The sequence below is a fragment of the Athene cunicularia genome (assembly GCF_003259725.1).
Source record: "Athene cunicularia isolate RWA chromosome 6 unlocalized genomic scaffold, athCun1 chr6_part1, whole genome shotgun sequence".
Lineage (NCBI taxonomy): Eukaryota > Metazoa > Chordata > Aves > Strigiformes > Strigidae > Athene > Athene cunicularia.
The window spans coordinates 14,424,859-14,441,441 of NW_020799105.1; the positions used below are offsets into that span (position 1 = coordinate 14,424,859).

General features: G+C 40.6%; 1 protein-coding gene across 1 annotated transcript in view; it reads right to left on the minus strand.

Annotated features, from left to right (window-relative positions):
• Positions 1-16,583, minus strand: part of LOC113481689 (VPS10 domain-containing receptor SorCS1-like) — a 181,089-nt gene that overhangs the window by 7,489 nt on the left and 157,017 nt on the right. The window contains exons 24-26 of the mRNA XM_026851517.1: positions 9,106-9,205; positions 3,549-3,654; positions 3,214-3,374 (exon numbers count right to left, since the gene is read on the minus strand). Of these exons, the coding sequence (XP_026707318.1) occupies positions 3,214-3,374; positions 3,549-3,654; positions 9,106-9,205 (367 nt within the window). The remainder of the gene's footprint in view (positions 1-3,213; positions 3,375-3,548; positions 3,655-9,105; positions 9,206-16,583) is intronic.

Genomic DNA, 16,583 nt, shown 5'->3' on the forward strand with positions numbered 1-16,583 from the left:
ATAAGAGACAGCCCCAGCCCTTCTCCCCCCACATCCCAGCCCACACCTCTCCCTAAAGAAGAGACCCCCATGCATATTCTTGGCCTATATCATTATGAGTTTTCTACAAATTAGTGACAGATCAGAAAAAAGAGAGTGGAGGGATGAGGGGAAGGGCTGTAGAAGTGAATAGTGGTACCAGTTCCTCTCCCCCCACCCCCCACTAAAATTGAACACCTGTACAATGCAGTTCCACTATGGTCTCAGTATAATGTCCACATGCACAGGCTTAAAGCTAAAAACCCTTTGTCATCTGAAGAATTAAAAAGTCCAAATGCAGTAAGCTCTCCTCTTTTTTTAGATATAGACATATATCGGTGTCCTCAATTCAACCATTTACATAGGTAGGGATTTCTTTTGTGCTCTGGGGCTCAGCAGCTGTGGAAATACTTCCTGTGGCAAAGAAAGAAAAATGTAAGAGTCAGTAAATAACAAGTGCATTTAGCCAAGGAAGATGTTTGAAGGTATCACCCTGTTGGCCTTTGGGATTCAATTGTTCCAGACTGACATGTTCTTCCCAGAATGTTTTCTTGTCATTCAAAACACTGAAGGTGATGTCCTGTTCTTTTGCTAATAAAGATGATTCACCCATGTTGAACAGAAAAGGGAGAGGCCAGAGCAGAGGGGTAGAGGGAAGGTGGGACTGAGGTCTTCAGAGGAAATGTGTAACTCATTTGCAATGATAAGGTGTTGGAGATTTCATAAATAACCTTAAGCTTTGCATTTGCAAAAGAAGAGCCTAAACCACGCATATCCAGAAAATTGGAACTGTGTTTTTTTGCTTCCAGAGTTAGGAAAGAAAATTAAATGATCCAGGGACATTCATTCGGATTCCTCCAAGGAAGGATCCCTGATTGTTAGTCAAAGGGGTTTAAAAAGCCTGACTTCTGAACAAGCATACAAAAGAGAAACACCCAATTACAGTCTTGCTTTGTTTTCCCAAAAGAAAGCAAACTCATTAAAAAAGAAATTGCTGATTTCCAGTAACAGACGAGGTGGTTATACCGAAGAGTGGAGAGCCTTTGCACTTTCTATTCTGTTCACACCTAGGTCCAGACCTTTTCATTTTGTCAATGAGCGCTGATTCAGTTTCCTCATTCATCTCACTGACAGGATAGAAAAACACTCTTAGGAAGTGTGTTGGACTGATTCATTTTGATAGAGAATTGAGTCTATGTATTCCACACATTTACCTTTTGTGCTCACTAGTGTAGTTACAGGTGCAAACCAAAGAGTTATAAAAGACCAATTTCTGGTTTAATACAGTGTCCAGGAGCACAGCTGAGAAGCACACAAAATGGTGGCTATTGTACAAAGCCAGAAATGCTATAGTTGCACCAAATGAAAACCTACACCCAAAATTAGCTTTTGACTGCTGTTATCCTAGAGGCTTCCCGGGTTTAGTTACCAACACCAGCAAGAACAGTTTTGAAGGTACACTGAATAGAGATATCAGGAGACTGACTCTTTCCACTTCAAAGTGACCTGTGAAAATGTGTTCCCTATCCCTGGAACAGCATGAATCACGGACATTACATTCTTTTAGAAAGTGGAAGCTCAAAGCCCATATAACTCTAGGAAGAGAGTTTCTGACCTGAAATTGGGTGTTTCTCCCTTAGCATCTTACAGCAATTTTGCCTTGGAGGCTTCTGGGGTAAAAAAAAAAAAAAAAAAAAAAAAAAAAAAAAAAGAAAAAAAGAATTGTTAAAGTTTAGGACCCACCGCTCCGGGTCTTGGCTTGAAACCTCTTGGTGATCCACAAGCCTTTTGGAAGTCCTCTGTCCAGACTACCTTGGTTGCATTTCCTTTCCTTGGGTTCTGGACTGTGGCCTGGGGTTGCTCTGTATGGGGAACACCACATGGGAAGGTTGGTCCCCTCACTCCATCCTGTGTTCTGCTAAGCAGGGATGTCCAGGTCTGCTGATGAATAGCTGCTTAAAAGCTTTTAATAGCTACCAGAGCTCTCTTTAGTGAACAGGTGAGGAGAGATCAGCATTGATTGCAGTGGGGCTTCCAGCTTAGACATCAGTTTCATCAAGAGACTTTCTTCTTTTTCCTCCCATGTTGTTTCACAGGCCACAATCTTAGCACATCACATTCCCTCCTTTAATTGCCCTTCCCCTTGCTCCCTCTCTGCCGCAGCTATGACTCCAAGCGTGCTTTAGCAAACTCCCATACATTTTAGGGACACCCTCAGGTGGGATCTAAGGTTTGGTTAAGCTTAGGAAACTGTGCAAATAAGGGATCTCAGTTATATGTTTCACTCCTGTTTAAGTCAAAACAGCTATAAACTTTAATTCCTCTAAAATAGGTCCATGCCCTTATTCGCAGGGGTCCTGTACTGTACCTCTGGTCTGGGCCTGCAGAATTGTGACCTCACAAGTGAAGCTGAGCAATGCCCGAGCAATGCCCAAGCAATGCTGGCTTTAGCAGAACATGTCTCCAGGCTGAAACCTCCCTGCTCTGTCCCAACACTTTTACTGTAGTCAGGGTAACAGAAAACCTATAAGCACGAGCAAATGTGTGACTGATCCCAGTACGCCCACTTAAAGTCTATTCACTTTAGGTCCTATGAAAGACTGCTTTGCAAATTTTCAACTACAGAGGCCTGTGGGAGAAATCAGCCTGAGGGCAAACCCACCCAGTTGTCCAATGCTGAGATCCCAGGTTTTGCTTGATTTCCCTGGGAATCAGCTGGCCTAGCATTGGTGCTGTCAACAAGGTCTGGCACAGCACAAAGGCCACAGCAGTCAAAACATCAATGAATATTTTAGCTTTTAGATCTGACTTACCAAATCACCTGCTCACATCCATGTTCCTGGTGAGAGTTCTCCTGGATGTGGGGTTTAGCCCCGCAACTACATCAGCCCCAGCAAAATAAATTAAATTGCCTCATAGCGCAAGTTAAGTGCCGGTGGGATTTTTGAGAAGGGGAGGGGATCTACAAAGAGCAACTAGAAGAGAGAAAAAGCCTAAAGTTGTTCCCCTCCCTTTCATCACATGGCAGTGAGGGAGAGCGAAGAGTTAGCAAGGTTTCCTGTAGCAAAACTAATGCTGCAGCAGAAGAGGATGGGAGGAGGAGTATGCAGGAATATGGGGAGGGGGGAGGCTGAGAAAAGGGTTAGCCAATTATGTCAGAGTCTGACCAGCTGCGGGATGCTGCAAGTTATTTACCTATGGGCTGGACTTCCAACTTCTCATCTACTAGTTGCTCAGGGCTCATCAGCTCACTTTGAGGGACATTAGGTATGCTTTCCCTCTGACTGACTGGACTGACCATCTCTTGATCTTTTTCATTCTGCATCTGTGCATATATATTAAGGCCAGGAATCTTCCTAAAACATTAACAGAAACCATCATTGTGGGGTACTCTGGAAGATGATGTAGTATCAGCTTTTACAAACCAAGAAACAAATCACTGCAAAAAAGAAAACCCAGCAAAACACAACCCAAATACCTCAGTGTAAGGCAGCAATGGGGAGAAGGAAATGGCTCAGGGAGGGTCATACCTTTTGAATTTGTAGATTACAAACACAGCTAGTCCCACAAAAACGACAGAGAGGAGCATGAGCATAGCTGAACCACTGTGACTGGGAGTGAGGTCCACCAGAGGAGCTGCAAGAGACGGGGAGAAGGTTAGAGGCACCCCCAGCCTGGAGTGGAAGTTGCTCCCTCCAGAAACATAGTTCATTCTCCCCTTATTGCAGGCCTCATCTGTCCACATGTCTCCAGGGCTTCTCTCCCTTTCTTAACCCGCCTGGGAAGAAATCTCAGTTCAGACCACTAGTGGTGCTCAACCTACCCCTTGATGTGAAGTCCCATAGCCTTCTCCTTAGAGGCCTCTCTTCTCTGGCCTGTTAGAGGACTGCCTGAAACATACTGTCTCATATTGTAGACAGTTACTTAAGGTAGTTGCAAATGAGGTTATTTGGATACCAAAACTGGCATTTTCTGGACGATCCCGGAGCTACCATGGGCTAACTTGTCATGTTGACTTTCTATTTTGCTTAAAGCTAGTTTGGGTAGCTCACAATACATTGTGAATAAGTAGCAACTGGGTACTCAATTTTACTGTAGCAATGATGCTCACCAAATGTATTGTTCTCTGTGCAGTCCTGTTACTTCTTGACCAGAAGTGCAGTGCCCTTCACAGACACTGCCTCAGCATCCATGCCTTATCACGGCATGCTCTTCTCACACCTCTGACATTCGCAGTTTCCTCCTTTACCCCTTTCCTATACTACTAACATATTCTGCTCTTGCCTGGTGCCCTGCTCTCTCTCCCACACCTTTCATGCAAGAGAGTACACAGGTTCAAGAAAAAAACCCCACATCAGTACCAACTCTAATCAAACAAAAAGTCTCTCTGTGCTTCTTCTCAAAGTTTTGCTTACCACCTTTTCATAGTGCCTTGCAAAATAAGGCCACACAAAACAGAGAGAAGCATGGCCTTCCCAGAAATACAAAGTAAATTGTATTAAACAGAGTTTCCATAACTCATATGCACACACACAAACAGAAGAGCATCTAGCATGCAAAAAAGAGACACACATAGGTCCAGTAGTCTTAGTTGTTCATGCAGACACTAATAAAACACACTAGACAGACATGCAGCTATAGCTGTGCCATTATACAGAGCTAACACACACCCCAGTTATATCCTCACTGACGGTCTCTATCTGGCATTACACACAGAACACGTAGTGCCTTCCTCTGCAAGGCAGTGAAAGTTAACTTGAGCCACTGTCATACACATCCTTTTCCCTTGCCTCTCCTCCACATGCACTGAATAGACTCAGCCTCAACTAAAGCCAGAAGACGCAAGAAAACATGCACGCACAAGCAAATGCTCACTCAGGCACACACATCACATACACACACGTTTTCAGTTGTCACAGCCAGCCTGATAAAGTCAAAATTAATAAAGAGAAATGAAAAAACTTTTTCCCACACCAAGCAGGCTGTCCTCAGGAAGGTAAGGTACCGGGGTGAAACGATTCATTACTATGTGTTCCTCACACATCTCCACTCTGTCCCCTTTGTGTCTGTATTTTGTGAGTCTCTGCAGTTCTGTGGGATGACAAAGTGGCTCTCCCACCAATTCAGGCTCAGCAGCACTCAGTGTTGTTGTTATAATGCTGCTCTGAGACTCTGCTGATAAACAGCTGTTTAGCTTCTTTGTGAGGAATAGTGGTATATTTTACTTTGCCTTAGAGTTGAGGTTGTTTGTTGGGTTGGGGCCACTGGTTGTTTTTTCTTTCATGAGAGGAAGAATAACATGATGAATGGATTGCAACCTGTTGTCCATAATTGCCATAAATTAATCCATCGTCCAGTGTGGTCTGAACAAAGAACACAGAGGTGTGAAATGTGCTGAGGCCACGCCTGTCATTCTTCTGTGCTCCAGGGAATGCACATCATCACATACAACACACACGCACACACTGAGGCTCATTTCTACAGGTTCTACTTGAACATCCACTCCAAGCTGGTTTAGATATACCTGCACTTTTGTTCCCTGCAGCTCTTCTGCTCCAGAAATTGCTGCTGTGCATGATCAGGCACACACAGAGAAACATACATGTGCACTGAGACATGGGAACATAAATGTAGGCATATGTATACATATGTGTGCACTTACAAAAACACACGCACAGCTTTGTGGTCCAGTCAACTATAGCTCATAGCTGCCTGGAGTCCAACACAGAGTCATAGTGAAAAAGCTGGGAAAGAAGGGACACCACAGACCAGAGCAGCACCTCTGGGCCATGTGCATCCCCCTGGACTGTGTTTGCTAGGGACTGCTTCTGGTGCTGGCTTGTGTTCCAGGTTTCCCTGTTTTTTTATTTATTTAATTTTTCATAAAAATGTGGATTTCAAATGGACAATTCTTCTTCTTTGACAACCAAAACAATAGCTTTCAGCACTGAAGTAATTCTCTCTTTTGGCATTTTGTAAAATTCTAAACTATTCCCAAGTTTTGATGTAATGAAATTGGGCCTTTTATTTAAACAGAGTGCTGAGTCATGACCTCTGCAGCCTGATAAGGAGCCATATTCCCTCAAAGACCTCACAGTGGCTGCTCTCTGGGCTTTTTAATATCTAGTATGCCAGTCCAGGCTCATTTTGCATTCTTACTGAGTCGTATTTCTGCAAGAGACAAAATCCTGTAATGTTCCTATAGGAAACTGTGAAGCCAGTTACAGCAATCACTCACATCTCACCAGCTGCTTCAAAGAGAAGTACAACCAAAGCCTACCTTGCAGGAAAAATGAGTGTTTGCATCTATTATGGACAAAAAATACTCATTCCTGGTGTGTGTGTAAATACAAATAAAAATATGCATTTTCAGTGAGCACAAAGATCATATATTTACATAGCATGTCTCAGCCGAGCACCCTCTGCTTCACCCTGAGCCAGTACGGCATAGGCTAGCATGGAACTCAGCTTATAACCACTTGGACACTCACTGACTGCCACAGGAAGAAGGCACAAATACCTGTAAGCCCTCTGACTTATGCTCCAGAATCCATTAAAAAACCAAAACATCTGGAATTCAAGACTGATGATCTCATAGGATACTCTTCAAATACAGGCTCAGCCTGACATTACTTATTTCTGAAAAAATCTGCATTTGCAAAGCATTCTGCATCTTAGATGTTTACAAGAATGTTACTTTATTATTCTGGGAACTAGATAAATATCCCTGTTTCACTGAGAAAGCAAGCAGCTTTTTAAAGACCATGTAGTAAGCCAGCAGCAAACTTGGATTTAATTCTTGCCTGTCTTCACTTCCCAGCTCTCTGCTTTTATTCTCTGAAATGTCTTTTCTGCCTTCACTCTAAGGACGTCCTCAGTATTCTGCACTGCCTGTGACTAATACTTTGTTTGCTGACTTGCTTGTTGTCTTTAGTAATAGTGGAATTTTTAAAATTCTGACTGTGCTGTCAGCCTTCTAGGATCCCTTGTCTAGGCAGAGGACACAGACCTTATGCAAACCCCCCTTTGTACCTGTGTGCATCTTTGACAATGTTGTTCCTCTTTCACAATCTTCAGCATGTGCCTGGAGGCCATACTGTTATTTAGCATGGCAGTATGCCACACTGATGACCCTGCCTTCTGGTTTCTTCAGGGCAGCAGACAAGGTTTACTAGCCCAGAAAAGTGCTACAGTACTTCCACTAACTATGGCTTCAGGACTGGAGCGACCCAGCTTTTAGCCAGCTCTGAGCATGGATGGTGCAGCTGGGGACCCTATGGCCTCCCTCATGCAGAGATGCCCAGAACTCCTCTCCAAGAAGCTGCAGAAGGCTCCTATACGGCACAAAACTTGCATCCAAATTTATCTTGTATTAAAGGCAGACCTGGATATATGATTTTAAATGTCACCTGTTTTCACTACATGAAATCAGGAATGTCCCTTCAGTAGGAAGAGGTAATGATGAGGCTTTCCCAGGAACATCAAATATGATTCTTTCTAATTACAGGTTTTTAGAAAAGGCCTACAGGATATTCAGGGTGAGAGCAGTCATGTCTAAATGTTCATTTGGGATTTGATCCTGACTTTAATGAACATTGACCAAAATGGAAAACAGCCATGTGCATTGGCAGAGTAAATGCCCAAATTTCAAAAATGATGAGCAATTGCAGGTAACTACACATTTGAAGCTCACATTCAGATGCTTTCAGAAACACTTCTTTTAAGAGATAGGCACTGAACAGATTCTGAAAGTAATATAGTAAAACTGGTCATAGTTGAAAATTCCAGTCAAGGATTGCTTCTCTGATAACAACTGTTGTGTAAAATGTATATGTGAATTTAAATCTAAAATGAATTTAAATCTTAAATGTAAAGTCACGCAATTATTTTGTGTCGTATGTCTGTTACATTTTTTTTTTTTACAATTTACAGAAGAAAAAAAATCAAACACACTGACTTCTCAAGCTGTTGTGTGGTTTGTTTTTTTTCTTTAGAGATTACTCAGCTGTGCTGCATCTCTGCTTTTTTATTCTTTTGGTTCTAACATGTCTAAAAGTAACCATTTGATCATCTGTTCCACAGCTAATGGAAAGAAGAAACATGCAGCAATATTCCCAGGGCAGATATTAGCAAGTTCTGCTTAGGAAAAAGACATATTGCAAATACCAAGGCTGTCTTCTGGGGGGACTTAAATGCAGTCTCATTACACCTTTTGTTAAGAGTCTCTTTTTTCTTCCCTTTATAGACAAGGCAGCACATGGATTGACACCAGCTTGGGCAGACCTGTTCATACCATAAAAAGCTTCTCGGAAGGCAGTGTGCTGATGCAAATGAACTGAGACTTTTAGTTTGCAAGTTAGTAAAAGAAGCTGATACCGACTGATCAAAGTTATTGGCAGCTCCTGGAGAAAAGGAATTCCTAAGAATCCTGAGCACGCATTTGTTTGTCCTATCTCTTGTAATAGTTAAATAGGACCTTTGCTGTGAAATAGGGGTTTAGCATACAGAATAGACAGAGATGCATGTAATTAAATATCAGGACTTTGGAGATGACTCATTTTGAGATAGCATTAGTTGAAGTCCGAACTGCCTAATCTTATGTTTGTGCATATGTAAATTGATTCTAGTCTTTCAGACTGCTGGACAACTTCTGCACTTTGCTCAGTTGCTTTGAATGTTTGTTGAATCTAGAATACCTGATATATCCAAGGCTAACTGGTAACCTTTGCACTGTGTGATCCAGGCCAAACATGCCGTGGTGCTGCTTAGCTGTTGAGTATTTCAGAAACAACCAAGAAGTACAGGTTTCTACTTGCTACTTATACTGCATTTCCAACCACAGCAAATTCTTGCACATAAGTAAACAAAAGGTTTAGCTGCAAGTGCAAAAGCCACTATATCTTTTTGACATGAAAAAGAAAGGGGAGGTGGAGCAGGCATTTTAATGTCTGTCTGTACACTGAATTGTTATTGTGACATAAAAAATGTTTAAAATACAGCTGATAGCACCCTACTACCATCAAGGAACATATTGCTTGCTGTGCTACACAGCAACAGAGAGGGTGTATACAGAAAGAGGATACTGACCTGCTGTTAAATGGGCAGCATGGACAAGGATTCGAACCCCTGGCTTCAACTCAAAATGGACCAGGTTTTGGTTCAGTTTCTGGATCAGTGTTTCTGAAATCTGGAAAAAAAGGAGAAAATAAGAAATTAATTTCTTGATCATTGATTTAGGTTGTCAATAGGTGGGTAGGAAATGGAGCTGCATGCAAAGCAAAGATTTTGCAGAAGCACCAGACTTGACGAGCATAATTTCCCATCCCCTTACATAGAGAGAGTTTCTGAAAGCTGAACACATCTGCCAGTACTATGTCCCACGTGTGTGTGTATGGTGAGCAATGACTGATAGTAACAAGGTGCCCTGTTACATCTCTGTAGCAGTGGCCCAGCAGCAAAAAAGGAATTGAGCCCCAAAGGAACATTACACCCACATGTGTAAGTGTCTGCAGGACCAGCCAGCAACAGCACATCAGTGAACTCTGTTTAGTATTCAAGCAAAGAGAAGCATTTCAATTGTTAACACTCATTTGCTCATGACAACTTTTTGCTCATTAAGTGGCCAGCTCCATGATCTTGGAGCATGTTCATAACATGTGATATACCTGAATCAAAATGAATAGTTTAAATCCTTACCCCAGCTTGCAGTTAAATTACAAGTCCTAAAACGAAATTTCATTTGATCCAGCTCTGAGTTTCAAGCCAGCTGCTCCCTAATCCTTAGTACATACTTAATCCTTAAGTATATACCAGACCAGCTCGAATCTGAAAGTATTTACTGACTACAGTGTGTGACTTAAACAAAACGTATGTTCCACCTATTCTTAGGGTTACACAGAGAGAGACGTGCTTTTTTATTTTCTCATTCATGGGAGAGACATTCCACAGAGCTTTTAGATCACTAGATTATGTTGCCATAACTCTGATGACAACAACAGAATTCTAGCAGACATGAAACAGGCTATTCCTCCTTAAAGGACACAAGTGAAAAGATGATTTGCTGAGATAAGATCCAATAAAATTGACATTTGTACAGTGAAGAAGTCAAGCTTTAGTCCATTCTGTTGGTAAACATTCATTTTTTTAAGTCAGTTCATCACAATATGCACAGAGCCACTTTCTCCGTATCACTCAATTATATCTAAGAAGTTCTGGGCATGTTGCCATTAAAAGCAAAAAGTTCACATAGATTAATCAAGGAATGGAAGCCTATAGACATGGTGTTGACAGTTTGTTGTGTGTCTTTTGTATGTACATTTGCTAGATGTTCCATGTATTTCACATTTTCTTGCACCACTGAGCAATTTTCCAGTTGGACACAGCTGCTGTTCTGCACGTCGGTTTATTAAGGAGAAGTGGTTGGAAAACTGGAAAAAAACACCTCCACCCCATAACTCTTAATATGCAGTTGCTGAGAACATGGTGTTTTTATAGCCATACCAAGACCAAGAGGAACTGTATTCTAGTGCTCACCACTTAATTTAATTTGTTTTAAATAAATCCTTATTCCTTCTTGAAGATTAATGAAAAATTGTCAGAAAAAAAGAACATTCCAATAATTTTTACACCATCTTTTTCATGTTCTTCATTTTTGTCTGGTTGAGTTATTTCAGTAAATGCTATCCAGATATGATTAGATGTTCCTTGGCTATCATTCATCACAGTATGAGATTTATCTCCCTTTTTTTTTTTTTTTTTAACATTCTTAATGGTTCTTTCAATACTCTTGGCTTATACACTTCATTTCTGGCTGCCCATCACTTGAATAGGTGCCTTTGGTCCAATATCAATTTGGCAATAACTCTTACAGGCATTTTATTTATATTTTTAAATGTATCTCTTTAAAGTTTACAATTTTTTAATGGGTGCCAGAATAAGCAGTAAATACATTTCTTCCAATAGCAAGAAAAAACAGCACCTGCTTACAAAGAGCCATCTGCTGAGCTCAGAGCAGCAGGGATGGTGACACAAAGAAGTGCAATACATGAAGAAAGCCTGGGAAGCAAATTATATCCCTCTTTAAGAATCTGAGTATATTAATAACCAAGATTGATGACTATATAGAGCGTTTAATCTCTAAAACTGGAGCAACAGATGCAGATCGATATGCTGTACATTAATGGCTCATGGAAATAATGGGAAAAATATCATCCTGGCCATTTCCAGTCCCAAATATGACCTAACAACTCTCCTCCATACCCCTGCAGGAATTATCTTCCTTTGTGCTCTGAGATCCTGATGCTGTTGAGGCAGCTGAACCTATGAAAAAAAGCAACCACAAGGCAGTAAAGTGAAGAAAAGAGCCAACCCCACTGTATCATTTAACACATTGTGATAGCTGCACAAAACGGTCAGGAAAGTACAGGTAAAAACCCATACGTGATGACTTATACAGAAAAAGAGGTTTAATGTGATGGATAACTGAGAATGCAGCTAGCAAATGTTGCTATCTAGTATGGGAGAATAGTTTCATCAAGGATTTGGGCAAGAAAAGGAAGAATAGGAGAACCTCAAGAAAGTCTGCATGAGAAGGGACCCAAGACTTTGTGGGCAGCAGTGACAATGAAGGAACACAGATCTCACCTGGCCTGCCTGAAGACTCCCGCAATGCAGAATGAAAAGGGCAAAACAACAGCACCAGAAGGGCCATTACAGCTGAGAGGTGCTGTGGCAGCCTCTCAGCACGCAAGCTGAGTGTGTGAGAGAAAGCTCAGCCAATATTCTTGTCTGGCGAGCTGATGAAAAGGAATAATAGGAAGACGAGAGACTGTAAGAGTGAAGTAGTAACAAAAAAGGAAGAAAGGCAGAAAGAAAGTCAGAAATGAAGCTTATTTTACTGTATTGCATTGTTACCTGATCATGAATTAGGACTTCATTGACACCATCTTGTACAAAGGCAACTCAGAATAAAATGATTTCTGCCTGAAACTCATCAGTATCTCAGCCATCACTGTTTCAGGACTATATGTAGTGTCAAAACAGGTAGCAACTGTTCACACTCCTCAGACTATACAGCAGATTTCCTTGGCTCAATTAATTATATGCTCTCCCAGTGGCTTTTTGGGTTCAGCTTTTTTGCCAGGGTCTTTACGGAATCTGAACGAGTCAAAAAAATGAATAACAGCCTGAGACCTTCAAAAGCACCAAAGGTTCTTGTGAGATTTCAGACATCTGCCTTCCTCAGGCAGCTTTGGAGATTCCTGACACACACTTCTGAGGGAAGAACAGATGCATTCAGACATGTTTTTAAAATGTTTTCTTGCTTGGTACAATATTTTCATTTCTCTTTACATGGAAAGTCAGATTCTCTTTGAAATACACATATAGACAGTATAGAAAGAAGGAGAAAAATGCATTTCTGTACTAAAAATGATCTGAAATAGCATACACAACAGTTTACAAATGTCAGTATTGGAAGTCAACAAGCAGGTTACACACAGCTAAAAGGCCAATATTCACACTGGGACTGGACATTGCTCTCCAAAGTTGGACCTGACAATGTTTCTGGTCCTCACGTGGTCCCAAGGGGATCTGTGAACCACAGATCACTCAGGACACTCACTTTGAGATTGGAGACGTGGCTTTTTGGATTTTCTTATTCCATCAAGTCCATTTCCAGATCAGTGGATCACAGGTTATCAGACTTTAACCCAGGAGTGGTTCTGACTCATATAATCTGTTTTCAACATTAATAAAATGTCTTTGAAGTAAATCTCCACACAAAGGCTGATCTCAGTCACTGAGGTAATGAAAAGGTTTCAATGGGCAATATTTTGGGTCTTGTGCCTCCCTTCATTTCTGGGTTTCAAGGGGTACTGTGGATGCACTTTTGTTAAAAAAGCAGATAAGGCAACATCAAAGTACTTTGGCTTGTTTAAAAAATAGAACAGCTAGACCTTCAGCTGGGAAACAGGTTGGACTCAGGCCTGTCCCTGCTTCTCTCTCACTCCTGGAGATGTAACTAACTCAACTGAAGACAAAACTTAGAATAGCAACCTCCTAATTTATAGTCTTCAAGAGTCTCCCTTGTGAAAATAATTAGCTTTCAGAATTAGTTTTGGTCCTTAACTGAGCCTCATTGACTTTATCTGCTTCATTTGCAGAATTAAGCATGATGTGCAAAAATAATTCAGTAATAGAAACCATTCTTCATGTATCATTTTTCATCAAAGGACACATAATGAATAATAATAACAGTCAATTTGTGAAGGAAAAAAAGATTCCAATTTAAAAATGGAACAAAATAAAAATTAATTTGGCTTCTCTTAGCATTTTGTCAGAATTAGGACTGTGAAAGAACCATGTGCACCAAGAAACAGAATTAGTACTCAGAAGGGCATTTTCCTATACCTTCATTGAATTCTGAAACCTCTGGTGTAAATTGGTTTAGACTAATTGAATGTGATTCAAATGTGCCTGTATGTACTAGCTAGGAATCTAGATAATTTTATAGATACTGTGTAAAGATCTCAACTAATGAGTGCTACACTTCAATTCATTGAGTAAATCAATAAACAACTAAGGAAAGAATTATGCACATTGATTGGTAGGAAGCAACTTGAACGAGCACTAAAAAAGTGAATCAGGTGAATCAGGAGTCAGAGCAAATGTGCATTACTTTAAACTGTGCCAGTCACCCTGCATAACCTTGGTTACTTCACATGAAGGTCTGCTTGCCTTAGCACCAAGAAGAGCAGAATCACTGACTTACAGGGTCCAACAGGAATTTCTTGAGATCTTTTAAAGAAAGATGTTAAATTCAAGCTACCATTAGTATCCAGAGATACTGTGAAAGCACAAGGCAGGACATTCCTGTGGTTAACTCTGGGACAAGAACTGACCAGCAGATATGAACCCAGAGAGAACCTGGACATTAGAGCCAGGATCCACTTTAGATGAACAAAGGTGAACAGAAGGGGTCTTGAGAACCAAGGACTGATCTATACACTGAGAAAAAGATGAGAAGGCGAGATAACCACATGGCAGGAGTTAACTCAAAGATATTAAGACAAGATATATAGACAGCCTCTTCTACAGCACACAGACAGCTGATAAAGAAAAGCTGGAAAAAAAAGGAAAAAAACCCTTGATACAAGGTCTTCTGGTTTATATTATTCCATTCTCCCCTCACCTGCCTTTACTTCTTAAATACTGGCCCAAGCTTCCCTAAGGACCCAGTGGAAGATTGGGTCTGCATATAAAGGTACAGATGTTAAAAAAAAATCTCTTTAGTAAACACTAGGTAATTTACACCTCTTCCCGGTATTTAATTTCCAGGACTGATTGGCACCATCTTCTGTAAGATTTGAAAGTGTTCACCATCATGATCTTGTTGCTAAAATGTTTTGGTGATGGATACATCTGAAATACATGAGGAAAGAAAGGTAGTGAAAGTAAATATGCTAAAACACTAAAGCTTAGGAAGGTCGATGAAAAAAAAGTCTAAAAAATGATAGAGGCTCCATCATCTATAATGAAGCAAAAGTAAAACTAAATCTCTGTAAGGAAAAAATCCCTCAAAACAGGCTTCCTGAATGCCACTCTCTGTAGTGTTAAATTCGCCAGAGGTATTTAATCTCCTCAGTTCATCACTGCCCATTTGATACTCAGTCATCTATGTCATTTCCCATCTCTTTGGCTGGACACAGATATTGGCCACAGCTGCAACATGTTGAGCACCTTTGGCTACCAACCAGCTGGTGTTGCCATTTGCCAAAGACTCCATCATGCTTGCTACGTTGCCGATAGCTCTTTTCAGGGAAAAGATTAATGTCCTCAAATGTCATTAACTAGTTGCTCCTACATCTTTTTTGCAGTCTGCTTTTATAGTTAATTTGAATAGGCAAGGTAAAGGCATGAAAATGGAGAAGTAAAGGGAAATGCATGAAAACGCTGAAACCTGAATTCTCCTGTATCTTCTACTGACATCTCATTTGATTAACAGCTGACACATTTGCTGTGTTTGACAAAAAGCCCCCACTAGCAAACAATGTGGAGAGAAGATAATTTGTGAAATGCATATATAAAAAGATAATCCTTCAGAATAATCTTACAGAGTAAAAGTCATACACTGAAATAAATTAAGTAATAATATCTGTGTATTTGTATGACTGCCCTCTACTGAACTGTAAGTAGAATATCTTCCTACCTCCCATTCATTTTGAATTGGATTCGTGATAAAAATTAAAATTACTTGAAATGTTACTAATTAGAGAATTACTGAAGAGAAAGAATTCAGTGCTTCTGAAGCGGCAGATCTGAATTCTGTAGTCATCATCATCACATTCACCAAGCCTGTCCATATAAATGGTGTAACAACTGCACGCCAGCCCAAGTGGCCAATGGTAACTCTGAGTGACTGTTTTTGCAAGATCTGGGATATTCTAGTGGTATTGCAGTGACAACATGCAAATCAAACAGCAGCACTTTAAAACTGCCAATTATTTCTACATTTTTAAGCAGGTTGGTAGTCTGTGGTTACCGTGAAACGAAGCAGGGGAACCAAGTGACCCAATTAAAAATAAAACAAAAACAAAAACAAAGTCACAACATCCTGGTCATAAATACAAGATTTTCTGAATATGCAAAACACTTGGATTCTGCAGGATGAAAAGGCCCTTTGATTTTTATGAAGCTGTGAAGAATAAGTTTAACACAGACTACAGAATGTAGAGTGGATCAAGCAATCTGAGGTCCTCAGAAATTCTGTATTTATGTATTGAGTGGAAATGTCCTATGCTGTACATTGAGAAAACTTCCCTAGCCTCATACATAGCATTTTTTTCAGCTGTCAAGAGCAGTTAAGCTTTTTAAAAGGTGCTTTAGTCTCCCATGGGAAATACCAGGAATGCAGAGTTCACATTTCTAAATGTAATCTGCAAACAGATATAACAATAATTGGTGCTGTGTGTACACAAAAAATAATAATTTGGGACACTTGAATGAGAGTGGTACATCAGCTCAAGGAGAAAATGACATCTACTATCTAACCACAGTCTCAACAAAAGCATGAGACACAAATGCAATACCCTAATGGAAAACTGCATGGAAATGTGTATTTGTTAAGTGTGATACAGGGCCTAGGACAACTTCCACAGTCCCACTATTACTGTACCTGAGAATGGTTGTACTGTGTTTAGACATGTGTCACAGAGTAGTATTATAGACTGACAAATGGGAAACTAAGACCTAGATTTTCAAGGGACGGCGGACATGTAGCTGTCTCTGAAGTCAATGGGAATTATGTACCTAAAGACCACAGAGCAGCTGGACAGAGAGACCCAAAGGTATGTTTAAAAAGCCAAATGAGTATGTACCAGATAAAAGAAGACCAGCTTAATCTGCCTCAAAGGGAAACAGCAAGAGAGTAAGCCCCCCATGGTCATTAGATATGTATCAGATTTACTGGTAGATGCAGAAGTCCATGAAACCACATATACCCTTCATTGATACCCATGGCAGAATAATGGCCTAGCTCTGGAGATGAAGTACAGATAAGTTAAACA